This window comes from Pocillopora damicornis, chromosome 10, assembly GCF_964200805.1.
Source record: "Pocillopora damicornis chromosome 10, jaPocDami1.2, whole genome shotgun sequence".
Taxonomy (NCBI): domain Eukaryota; kingdom Metazoa; phylum Cnidaria; class Anthozoa; order Scleractinia; family Pocilloporidae; genus Pocillopora; species Pocillopora damicornis.
The window spans coordinates 21,549,826-21,562,850 of NC_142679.1; the positions used below are offsets into that span (position 1 = coordinate 21,549,826).

Genomic DNA, 13,025 nt, shown 5'->3' on the forward strand with positions numbered 1-13,025 from the left:
GAACGGGCGTTCTTTCTGAAGACATGCTGTCTGTTTTCTATTATTTCGTTCTCACCGTTTTGGCTTCCCTAAGACCAGAAGGAGGAGGTAAGATTTTGCTATAACCAGTTCACACCAATGCTTAAACATGTTTTAGAGCTGTTTTGTTAAATTTGGTTGAAAATTGTCTTCTTCTTAGCAGCTGCTTAAACCGATGTTTTTCAGCTTCAAATTTAGCAGAAGGAAAATAAAAATTAGTGTTTACCTGAAACTTATGGAAAATTCAGTTTTTCACATATCTGTTTTAATTTAACCCGGTTGATGTTGTGAATGGGGTATTATTAAAGTTTTCTCTATCATCATATAACTTTTTATTACCTTTATCTACATAACTAAGCCTTGAAATATTCACATAAGCATCTCCTATTAGTACTAAAAACAATAATTATTTTATTCATCTACATACCTGGAGTGGCATAAGACAACCAAATATCTCAAAGGAGGTCTTTTATTTTATTTTGCAATATTTTGAAAATGACAAAATTTTAGGGAACATGGTTTCTAGACTGAGCCAAAAGGGAAGGTTTACTTTGAATAAACAGTCACTGTCTCTACAATGTTGTCCGTGAACCGCGTTTGATTTTCTACTCTTTGATCCTGCACAATGGATAAAATGACTACTGGCAGACCTTAAAAAAATGAGCACCTTAATTTTCGCGCTGTTTGGCTGTTTGGTACAGTTCGGCTTCAAAGTTGATGTAAAAGCTGGTTGCGTTTTTTATTGAACGAAAATCGAGGGGCTCATGTACTTTAATGAGTGGGCAGATGAAAGGAATAAGTTATTACCGATCAAACCGCAAAAAGAAAGTTTAAGATTAGCCTGCGGAACAATTTCAATTCACCCAACCAAAACAGGTGGTTTCGACAGAAAAATTTGTTAAACAAACTTTAAGCAGCCTCGTGTGATCGTGACCGAGATTGATGGCAATGATCGATTCATTGAGCTCCTTAGGATATTTTAGGTTCAAAATATACCTTAAGTCTTTATAGTGCACACTCCAGCACAAGTGTGCATTCATGAAGATATTACACCGAACCCGAAACAAATTAAACGAATGACCGCCTCTGCATCGGGAAAAATGAATTGTCGGCGGTATCTCTACTCGATCAATTTCTCGTCCGCTCATTCATTCGAAATTGTCCAGACCTTGAAAAGCTCATAATTTCCCAAACCTTCAAGTCTTATTACGGTACATTCAGCTCTAATTCTCCCTGCACCTCATTTCCAGAACCACCTGTAAAATGAAAGAATTTCCTCTTCCAGTCATTTTCGTCATAATTTAATTTTAAGGCTACATGTTTCTCTTTTGCGATGTCTTTTAAAAAAGAGTATAACAGAAGGTCGGCGGGGGTTGGGGGTCCTGTTGTTCTTATTATCCACCGTTCTTAGTCAGCCTTGAGAAAAAAAGTTTATTCATTGCTTTCGTATTACCCGGACCTCTCTATGAATTTTGTTTTTCAGGAAAAATGCTGTGGATGTTTCGTTATTTTCTTGTCTGTGTTTCATCCACCAACTTTGTAACCGCTGCGGATCAATGCAGGATAGAAATTAATATTCGTGGCATGGCTCTCAAAGGTTTCGTTTTCAAAAGAATGACAGTAGCAGCTCTTCATATTTGTGATATCTTATGTGAAAGGGAAATTACCTGCCAGAGCTATAATTTCAATAGAAAAGAACAGATCTGTGAATTGAACAACCGCACAAAGGACGCAAGACCCGAGAATTTCCTCTCGGATCCAGAGTGGTTTTATATTCGCCGTTTCAACGGAAGAGGTAACTATTCAGCCAATAATGTTGGATAATAATTATCAATATTTTGGTCATACTCTCGACTTTGCTTACAGTCTGCGTTTTCTGATCTCCCGCGCTCATCGGTATTGATTTTTCTATCATCTCTTCATTGTAATAATGAACGAAATTAATATCCCTCTATCTCTTTTCTTTGTAGTTGCTTTGTAGTTTCCCACCAAAAGCGTAGCTCCAAGTTCTGCAGATAAACACACAACCCAAAATTCTCCCACTCAATTTGACGAAGAGCTAACGCTCGAAACGTTAGCTTTGAAACTCTTAACGGTGGCCAACTTGCGTTATCAACTCAGTTGATAGCACCAAATTACCTTGTTTTACTCTCCCACCGATGCAACTCCACAGTTTCCTTAGAAACTCACCTCCACCATACAGTTTGACTTTTTAGTTAACTTCTTCACTAAACAGCTTTGATGTATGTGTGAAAAACTGATAACAAATTATTTATTTCAATGTATTATTTAAAATGATACAAAAAGCTTAGGGAAAGGAGATAAAAAAGCTGGTGGCCTTAAAGGAAGGGTTTAAAAGTGAGGGGGTCTCACTTCCCAAGAGAAAGGTGCTTGACAGAGCGTTTAATTTAACACATTCAAAGGCGGAAATTTAAGTGAATGGAATTAGATCCTCATTTTAATTCTCTCGTGTTTTTCAATCTCGGCTTTCGACTGGTGCACCTCTGCCGCACAGAACTCGAACAGCATCAGCTCAGCATCTAGAAATACATTGACTATTTTTGTAAACATCAACAACCAGTCAGGTGAAGCAAACACGCAGAGAATGGCTGAGAGTCAACAGCGTGAATCAGCCGGTGTTGTGCAAGGTCAGACTCAAAGGCAAAGAAGCAATCCAAGGGGAAGAAACAAGCGAAAGTCCTACACCGTCGATTTCATAAAAAAAAAACACTGGATCTTTTGGATGATAAATACAAAACAGTTGCAAAACAACAAGGAGTCAACAGATCGCTGGTGATTAAGCGGGAAAAAACAAATACAAAATTCTTGCAGAACTGACTCTGACCATGACGAAGAATAACAAGGCCAATGAGACAAAGGAGAAAGATCGCTGGGAACATATCCCAACACACTGATAAATATCCTCTGACTTCCAATCTTTTACTTGCTGAGTTTAAACTACGGAGAGCAGCAGGAAGCAAAGCGTCCAAACTTTGATTAAAAAAAAAAAAATGAAATCGCAAATCGAAGCATGCTGTGGCGCAGAAGAAGCTGCAAAATTTAAAGGAAGCAGCAATTGGTTCCACAGATTCAAGGAAAGACACAACATAGTACTGAGGAGAAGGACAAACATGAAAAAAGTCGGGGCAGATGATGGCCGGGATACGATCCAGAAATTCCACAGGGATTTTAGGAAAGCTTTGAAAACACAAAGGAGAAGAAACAAGTCCTATACAGTTGACCCAAAGTATGGAAGATGGATACCTAAAAATACATACAATATCGACCAGGTAGGTTCCTGTCCCATTTGTAAATGAGCAAGATAAAACCTGCGACACATTGGGTGCTAAGGAAGTGTGCGTGTCACAACCATCTTCTGGTTTAGATAAACGACAGACCACTTTACAACTTTGTATTGGGGCTGATGGGGAACAAAATGTGAAGCCAGCTCTTATCTTCAGAGGAAAAGGGCGTGTGGCCACTGAGGAGAAAGAAAAGTACGACAAGAGAGTTGATGTGTATTTCCAGCAAAATGCCAGGATGGATGAAGAAATCAACATGCAACGAGTCCAGGACACACATTCCAGGAATTGGGAATGACAAAGAAGAAAAAAGTTCTATTTGCAGACAATGTCAGCTTCCGAATTCAATAATTCCGTGATTCTGGTACATTTTGAATTTGCTTGACTTTAGCTGAGTTTCGAGTTGTTTATCACCAGAACTGCTACCCCTCCCCTAATGTAATATTATTATAACCCCTAATGTAATGCAGTTAATGTTAGTTCCACCCGTGAATTAATGAAAAGTCGCGCTTGCACATTGATTTCATCTATTGGTAGTCTATACAGTATTTAATTTTTAAAAACAATTTTAAGAACACCTTAAGAGCATTTTCAGGTTGGTTTTGCAGCAAACACCCAATGTATGAAGACAAAGTCAGCCTGAACCCCCAAAACACTTGTTCTTTTAAGTGGGTTTTTACTGTGTTGTCAGAGCCAAAAGTAACTATGACAATTTCTCACTAGTATCATAACTTTTATTTTTTTGTGTATGTGTTTTATGAAGGATTTACGGCTGTTTTTACAAATCTTGGCAAGAGTGGAGAAAAGGGTCCAGACTCTGTTGGCAGTCACTATACAGGTCAGGATCATGACGGACAAGTCACAGTGTCCAGCGGTATTCAACTGTGGACTGTGCCACACACTGGTGAATACAGAATAGAAACAATAGGAGCCTCAGGGGGGTACAGTGAGGACAGTGTCATCAACGGAGGGAGAGGGGCGCAGATGATTGGAAACTTTATGTTGACCAAAGGTGATAACATTCGTATACTTGTTGGTCAAAGAGGGGAAAAAGCGTATCATAACAAAAAAACTGGCTCAGGCGGAGGAGGTACATTTGTAGTAAGAGGAGACAACAAGCCTTTGATCATAGCCGGAGGTGGAGGAGGAGTTGCTAAAATGACAGAACAACATCCAGGATGTGATGCGTCCATAAACACAACAGGGAATGCAGGGTATAACTCGCCACCCCTGTCTGGAGGAAGTAACGGAAATGGAGGACAAACTGATAAACCGCCCTCTGGTAAGTGAAGAATTTCCCACCTATGGATACTGAATTACTTTTTTTGCATTCTGCTGCCATCCATCAATATTTCAAACAAAGAGATGGTACTTGTTGCTCAAATTTGGAATTTTTGCAGAATTACTAAAAGCCATGATATGTTAAGTTGCTAATGTCAATTGTAAATCTCTTGATTGTAGGTGGTGGTGGTGGCGGCTTTTACAGTAATGGAGAAAACTCTAGGAATTCTGGTGGAGGGGGAAAGGGAGGTAAAGGATTTCTGAACGGGGGAGAGGGTGGTTTACATTGGGGTGGGTTCGGAAGTGGGGGTGGTTATCATGCAGCTAAAGAGTTACCTGGGGGAGGTGGAGGGTACTCTGGGGGAAGTGGAGGTGCGAATAAAGATATTTCTTGTGGGGGAGGGGGAGGTTCTTTCAACAACGGAACAAATCAGCAAAATGAATGTTGTTATAAAACTGTTGGACATGGTAAAGTGATCATAACATTTCTCCACTGAAATGCATGGCGGCACTTTCCTTAGCGTGTAGTGGTAATTCTGTTTTGAAGCGCTCATTGATGTTCATTTTTTTGCCTCAAACCCACAGGGTTGTCAGCCTGTGCTAATAGAGGAACTATTTCAGTGAAAGTACTGCATGATGTACATAGCTTTTTAGCGCCTAACACTCTCAGAGGTTCACTCCAATAGGTTCACTTCCAGAGGTTCACCCCTACAGGTTCACTCCCAGAGGTTTACTCCCAGAGGTTCACTCACAGATGTTCACTCTTAGAGGTTCACTCCCATAGATTCAATCCCAGAGATTCACCCCTAGAGGTCCACCTCCAAAGGTTCACTTCCAGAGGTCCTCTCCCAGATTTCCACTCCTAAAGGTTCACTTCCAGAGGTTCACTCTCAGAGATTCAACCGTAGAGGTTCACTCCCAAAGGTTCAATCCTAGAGTTTCACTCCTAGAGGTTCACTCTCCTGGAGGTTCACTACCACGAGTTCACTACCAAAGGTTCACTCCTAGAGGTTCACTCTCAGAGTTTCACTCCCAGATTTCCACTCCTGAAGGTTCACTTCCAGAGGTTCACTCCCAGAGATTCACCCGTAGAGGTTCACTCCCAAAGGTTCACTCCTAGAGGTTCACTCCTAGAGGTTCACTCCCAGAGGTTCACTCCCATAGATTCACTCCCAGAGATTCACCCCTAGATTTTCACCTCCAGAGGTTCACTCCCAGAGGTTCTCTCATAGAGGTTCACTCGCAGACGTTCACTCCCAGAGATTCACTCCTAGAGGTTCACAATCACAGGTTCACTCCCAGAGTTTCAATCCCAGATTTCCACTCCTAGAGGTTCACTCACAGAGGTTCACTCCTTGAGGTTCACTCACAGAGGTTCACTCCTAGAGGTTCACTCACAGAGGTTCACTCCTAGAGGTTCACTCACAGAGGTTCACTCCTAGAAGTTCAGGGAAAGCTTGGTGGTAATGAAATCATTTTTTTAACGTAATGAATTAAACATGGCTCGCACGTTCTCAGTAATAATAATAATAGTATCCTTTATTTAAACACGATAGGGTTTAAAGCTTAAAGCTTGTGGGGTCGTGTGAAGAAAAGATGGATGAATGCATGAATATTTAGGTGATAAACAACAAATTATCCCAGCTCTTTATTCACACAAATTCTTGCACGGTAAAATCATACAATGTTAGGGTGAGGCAAGATGATAGATTATAATTTCCAGGGTAAGAAAAATGCCAGGATTGTTTAGACTCTAAATAGCGGGCATGGAGGGAAGTTAGGGATAATTGGTCAAATAATAACATATGGGCAATAAAGACTAAGTAATAATTTTGTAGAGAAACAGTTGTGAAGTCAGCTCTTCATATTCTTGTCTATTAAATGTCAATGAATGCATGTAAAGGTCCATTATGCAGTCAATCTTTTTTTCTTGGTCAGCTCAAAACCAAATCGATTTTCACTAACACTGAACACAGCCAGTGTGACCCAGTTTCTTCAATTTTTTGCCCGTTGACCCTCTAACTTTTGCTGCGCATGACATTGATAGTAGGCGATGGCACATTGAAGTTCACGCAAAACTTAATTTACTTGTAATATTTTTGTTTTCCTGCTAACATCTGGAATGTCTTTTCAGGAGGCTCTCGTGCTCTTTCACTCAAAGTGGAGTAAAGCGCTGTAATTTTCACGCAGTTGGAAAGAACGATTCTGCCAATAATAGATACTATGTTGAGAACATTCTTTGCTAATGAATTGACTAAAAGTTTCCAAGAATTGTTTCTATGGGTTACAGAAAAGAACAATCACCATCCTTATATTGTCGGTCTATAGTTTAGATTTTAAAGTAAACTCTGGTGAAACTCATTAAATTGATATCTGGCTGTCAGTATTTACTTCATGTTTGTTAGTTGAACCTAAATTAGTAAGTCACATCAACTGAGAGCAAGGTAAATTTGTAAAAGAACGAAAAAATGTCCATGTATCTTACAGGAAAGTTCGCGGATCCCCCAACTTTACTTATCATTTTCACTCGTCTTTGATGTTTTTTTCGCGGCACACGGAACCAGCCTTGACTAAAGGTCTTTGCAGGAAAATCGAAAATTGTATGATGCATGAATATTTAGGTGATGGAAAACAGTGAACAGCAAATTATTCCTGTGACAGCCTTGTGTAGCAGGACATTCCTAAAGACGGCTACAAAAAAGCGGTGCGAATTGTTTGAGGATTTCCAACTCAGTTTCTGACTGGACTTCTGATTGAGCAATCGGAAGATATTGACTGGATGATTCACGCTCACTTTTGATTAGACATTAGTCGCTCATTACAAGTGTCTCCTTTACTGAACTTAACTTCAGCGGAAAACAACAAAGGTACAATTAAGTACAGAGTAAAATTCGCTGAAATGGTTGTGAGTTGCTATATAAAAACTCATCCTTGTAGATACGGCTAATTATTCACTGGCACAAAGTGAAAACAATTGAATCGACACAGATGCTGCATGGTGACAGTTTCCAGAAGAAATGATAAATACTTTGCCATGAAAGTTTCACATGACGGGGCTCCTCACCCAATAAAATTACAATTCAATTTCTAAAAACGCATAATTCTTCAGATAAATAAAGGGGTAAGTTTCTAAATAAACTGTAGTGTTGCGTCAGTGAGAGATTATAACAAGGTAATTTGGTAACTGAGTTAATAACGTAAATTGGCCACCATAAAGAGTCTAAAAGTTGACGTTTCGAGCGTTAGCCCTTCGTCAAAGCGAGTGGAGGAATTGTGGGTTGTGTCTGTTTTTATATGAAGAAAATTAAGCTACGCTATTGGTGGGAATATGGTGACGAGAAAACAAAAATAAATTCGTTAAATGAAAGACGCTCGTTAATACCGTGGGGATTAAGAGTGCCGACTTGAAACGAAAATTTTTGTTCTTGAGTTTTACGGCTTTCCGAACTAATTACCTAGATGTAGGGAAAGACCGCAGACTGCTATATTCTGCTTAGAAAGATTGGGGAGATTAAAGTGTCTCGCGACAAGTTTGGATGCTTCCTTGTCATTTCTTTCTTTCGTGGCCCCATACATTGAACTCGTTCGGACATAATTAAGCCAAACTAGGAAAACGCATACCATAAATTGCCGCTGACCCGAGCCTTTAGCTATTTTAGCGAGGTAAATCCACATAATAATTAATCTACGTATCCTAACACTCTATTAACAATGACATATCTAAGACTGGTTTTCAATTGACTGTGAAAGTTCATTAGGCAGTCACTTTGTTTTATTGATCAGTTCAAAACCAAAATCGATTTCCAATTTTCGTCAAACCAGTCCAAACCGGTATCTTTGTTTTTCCGCCATTTGGGCCGATTGAGTTTTCCCAGATTTCACTTTTTGCATGACGTAGAATGTATTTCAAGTTGCGCCTATTGGAGTCGATTTCAAATTATCCTCAAAATATGTTTTTAAGATTCTACTTCGTATTGTGTCCTTTGGTTAATATCATGCACCAGAATCCACAATTAGTGAATATTTTGATTTTGGTTACACGATTCCCAGTCAATTGAAAAGCATTCGACCTCTCCCCCAGCACTGAAACCAACTTACAAATGTGGCCATGACTCAGGCCGTGTTCAGGTGGTTAAAGTTCTTTTTTCATCAGGGTACAAAAGTGGTTATATAAGGAAAGGTGATGACACTTTGCGCAAAACTTTATTTACTTGTCAGACTGTTATGTTTTTGTCAACATTTAGAATAACTTTTAGGAGGTTTTCGAGCTCTTCCACATAAAAAAGAGGAGATAAACGCTGTAATTAGCATGTAGCTGGAAAGAAACTTTGTTGGTAAATGCATTAACATCTTAATAAGTTGGAGAAAAGTGCCCTCAGTTTTCCTGAATCATCGGTCTGAAGTTTAAGTTTTAACAAAGAGTTTAGTTGAAGTTAATAGATTGATTCCTAGTTGTAAGCATTTGCTTCTTGTTGGTTAATTGGACTTTAGAGTAAAGTCACAATGTTTGAGAGCAAAGTTTACTTTTTAAAAGAAAGAGGAAATGTTTTTCACCAGAAGCAGGAGAATCCCAAAATCTAGTGTATTGATCTCTAAACCATGCACCATTTTCTCTGTATATTTGTCCATATTTCGAATGCCTTTTCCTGCTCTACTGTGCTGAGCCATTCAGCGTTGAACTATTTGATATGAAGCTATATTGAGGCTACGCCTTAAGACTCACATGGACATTACTTGAATGGCTTTAAAAGCGGGCCAGAGGATTGTGAACTCCACGAAGAGGAGACTTGGGATGTGCCCAGAAAATTTACCTGCAATCAATTGAAACCTTTTTGTGGGGTAAAATAACTTAACAAAAGCGGAGGGGGGATGCTGAAGAACTTTCGAGGACATCACTGTTTCTGCATTATTCCAAATTCTCCTAACACTGTAATTTAGTGTTAACTGAGTTGAAAACGCAAATTGGCCACCGTAATGAGTGAAAAGCTGACGTTTCGAGCGTTATCCCTTTGTCAGAGCGATTGGAGGAATTGTGGGTTATGTGAGGGTTTATATGCAGAAGTGGAGCTACGCTATTGGTGGGAGTATGGTGACGAGAAAACAAGAATAAATTAGTTGAATGAAGAGTGCTCGTTGATACCGTGGGGATTAAGAGTGCCGATTTGGAAGTTAAAATTTTTGTTCTTGTGTTTTGCAGCTTTCCGAACTGCCTAGATGTAAGGAAAGGCCGCAAACTGCCATATGTTGTTTGGAATGATTAGGGAGATTGAAGTGTCTAGCGACTGGTTTGGATGCGTCCTTGTCATTTCTTTCCACGTCGCGAAGGTATTCTCGGAATCGTTTACCTAGTCGTCTTTATGTTTCACCAATGTATAACTTATTGCAATAAGTACAAGTTAAGCAGTAAATGACGTTGGCGGAGGTACACGTAAAGTGATCAGTGATTTTAATGGATCTCCTGGGTTCCGACATTTTCTCTACGTTATCAATAAAAGGACAAGTTTTGCATCGTGAGCGAGCGCATTTGAAAGTTCCAGATTGGTCATTGATTGAAATTAACTTCTGACCAAAAAGTTGCCCATGTTTTTGTCGAAAAAAAAGCGAATGGAGAAATCGTGGATTATGCAGCCTAAAGTGTATCCTACTAACAGCCAGGTCAACCGGAAATTGTGTGTCGGATAAATTATCGATTTATAATTAGACACTCAGTATTCCATACCTCTAGTGGCCATCGAGAATGTCAATAACAGTTTTTGTTGAGACTGTACAAAGTCTTATTAACTCATCCATTCCTCGATTTTGTAGACAGTTTATTATGATGCTACACGAAGATTGAAACTTAGTGGTTTTTGTCTTTGGGTCACGATATTTTCTCAACGCTATGAATGAAAGGACAATTTTTAGACCGAGCGCGAGCCCATTTGAAAGTTGCGGGCTGGCTATTAGTGGAGGTTGCGAAAGATAGTACCTATCTCTGAATCATTTTGAAGTAAATTAACTGCGTGGTTGTGAGAATGAAACGTGAACGTGAATGGAATACGATTAGCATTTTTCTTCTGTGACGTTTGTAGTGCTCGATCAATTTGTTTCACGCGGTGGTGGCCTGCTTGAACGACAGAAACATGACAACCACGTTTTTTGAAAAACTGGCAAATTACCTCTAACTGACTTTTCGAACATCAGAGTATTTTTCGCAGTCCCGTTTCAAACATTTATCTAATCCCGTTGTGACAATCGCTGAGACGTTCATTATTTAACAAAGAGGGTGACCTGTTTTGGGCGCAGATGAAACTTCAGCTGTCTCAATTTGCGTGTTATTTCCCTTAAGCTAAAGCATTGATTGAAAAAGGCTTTATTTAACTTCAATTTAAAGGTCTTTCTCAAAAGCTATCCCGGCCCTATAGTCAACTGTTTTACGGTAAATACATTCGCGGTTCGTCATTTTACAGTTTTGTTACGATATTATTTCCCTTAAGGTTGAAAAGATTTTCCTACAGTAATGCCTTTTTTATAATCTTAGTACTACTTTATAGTTTATTGAGGCAATTTTTTTCGAATATTATCGTTATTGACATATTACCAATAAAAGTATTATCAATAACTAATATGAGTCGATGCACCCTTCAAGTTATGAATAAGATAAGCGTTGTACACCCTGACGTTTTCTTCGTGCGCTGAAGATCGACAAGAACAGAAAAAAAAGAAACTATTCCAAAAACTTTTTTATCCCTTGTTGTAAACGGAATAAAACACATTTACCTGGGCCGGTATTATTATAGTAAGTAACATTAAAAAAATATACACATTTTTAGAAAACATCTGGCAAGTCTCATGCATTCAAGTTTTAAATTGTCATCACTGGAGAGATCACATGCGAGTTATTAAAAAACTGTTTTGAATAATTTGCCACATAGAAAAAAAGAAAAAAACGTTGAGGAAATCTTCCTTTGCATTAAGTATAATAGAGTTTAACAAACCAACTAAATCCAGGAGGTTCTATCTCCGTTGTAACAATCGCTGAGACACTCATTATTTAACAAAGAGGATGACGTGTTTTGAGCGCAGATTAAACTTCAGCTGTCTTAATTTACGTGTTATTTCCCTTAGAGCTGAAAGTCTCACAGTCGCTTTTCGCTAGAAATAAAAAGGTTTTTTTTCTAACAACATGCTATCCTACTGCTTCGTTCTCACCGGTTTGGTTTCCATAATACCAGAAGGAAAAGGTAAGATTTTCCTACAGTAATGCCTTTCTTATAGTCATAGTACTACTTTAAAGTTTACTGAGGCAATTTTTTACCTGTTTATTATCGTTATCGACATGACTAAACCTTGGAATATTCGCACAGGATTCTTCTCTTAGTATAAAGTATAAATTTTTTTGCAAAAAGACAGCCGAAAAAATGAATTGTAGGAGAACCACCAGTGAAATGAAAGAATTTTCTCCTCCTGTCACTTTCTTAATAATTTATTTTGAAGGCTGAATGTTTTTTTTTTGTGGAATGTATTTTAAAAAGGACAGTTGTACTTATTAACTGCTGTTCTAAGCCTTTGAGAAAAAAAGGTTAATTCATTGACGCCGTCTTACCTATCTATGAAATTTGTTTTTCAGGAAAAATGCTGTGGATATTTCGTTATTTTCTTGTCTGTGTTTTGTTCACCAACCTTGTAACCGCTGAGGATCAATGCAGGATAGAAATTAACATTCGTGGCATGATTCTCAAAGGTTTCGTTTTCAAGAGAATGTCAGTAGCAGCTCCTCATTTCTGTGATTTCTTATGTGAAAGGGAAATTATATGCCAGAGCTACAATTTCAACAGAAAAGAACAGATCTGTGAATTGAACAACCGCACAAAGGACGCAAGACCCGAGAACTTCCGCTCGGATCCAGCGTGGTTTTATATTCGCCGTTTGAACGCAAGAGGTAAGTATTCAGCCCATAATATTTGATACTAATTATCAATATTTTGGTCATACGCTCGACTTTGCTTACAGTCCGCGTTTTCTGATCTCCCACGCTCATCGGTATTGATTTTTCTATCATTTCTCAATTCTAATAATGAACGACATCAGTTCTATCCCTTTTCTTTGTAGTTGCTTTGTAGTTTCCCACCAATAACGTAGCTCCATCTTCTGCAGATAAACACAAAACCCACAATTCGTGTGGAAACGAAACGAAACGTTAACTTTGAAACTCTGAACGGTGGCCAACTTACGTTATCAACTCGGTTGACAATACCAAATAACCTTGTTATACTCTCTCACCGACGCAGCACCACACTTTCTTTAGAAACTTACCCCCTTTATTCAGTTCAGCTTTTATTCAACTTCTTCACAAAACAGCTTTGATGAATGTGTGAAATAGTGACAACAAATTGTTTATTTCAATTTCTTCTTTAAAATGATACAAAAAGCTTAGGGTCTTGA

General features: G+C 38.7%; 2 protein-coding genes and 1 pseudogene across 4 annotated transcripts in view; all 3 read left to right on the forward strand.

Annotated features, from left to right (window-relative positions):
• LOC149039372 (uncharacterized) overlaps positions 1–13,025 on the forward strand; it is a 38,577-nt gene that overhangs the window by 16,643 nt on the left and 8,909 nt on the right. Inside the window, exon 2 of the mRNA XM_089185459.1 lies at positions 12,211–12,522. Within this exon, the coding sequence (XP_089041585.1) occupies positions 12,211–12,522 (312 nt within the window). The remainder of the gene's footprint in view (positions 1–12,210; positions 12,523–13,025) is intronic.
• LOC149039375 (uncharacterized) lies at positions 1,069–6,991 on the forward strand. Of its 3 annotated transcripts, none has more exons than XR_016180592.1 (4): positions 1,069–1,813; positions 4,084–4,602; positions 4,782–6,221; positions 6,736–6,991. XR_016180592.1 is itself a non-coding variant. In XM_089185457.1 (3 exons), exons 1-3 carry the CDS (start codon positions 1,507–1,509, stop codon positions 5,096–5,098), a joined length of 1,143 nt encoding a protein of 380 aa, XP_089041583.1. In that variant the 5' UTR covers positions 1,069–1,506; the 3' UTR covers positions 5,099–6,991. The 3 variants fall into 3 exon arrangements, 1 of the variants encoding a protein (XP_089041583.1); XR_016180591.1 differs by having other exon boundaries at positions 4,782–5,933; positions 6,018–6,991; XM_089185457.1 differs by having other exon boundaries at positions 4,782–6,991.
• LOC149039376 (uncharacterized) lies at positions 2,348–4,029 on the forward strand (annotated as a pseudogene).

Bases quoted from the DNA above. Each gene is read 5' to 3' on its own strand.
- LOC149039375 (XM_089185457.1), top strand. From the start codon at position 1,507: ATGCTGTGGATGTTTCGTTATTTTCTTGTCTGTGTTTCATCCACCAAC. The intron at 1,814-4,083 runs GTAACTATTCAG...TGTTTTATGAAG, and splicing joins TCGCCGTTTCAACGGAAGAG to GATTTACGGCTGTTTTTACA. The intron at 4,603-4,781 runs GTAAGTGAAGAA...TCTTGATTGTAG, and splicing joins AACTGATAAACCGCCCTCTG to GTGGTGGTGGTGGCGGCTTT.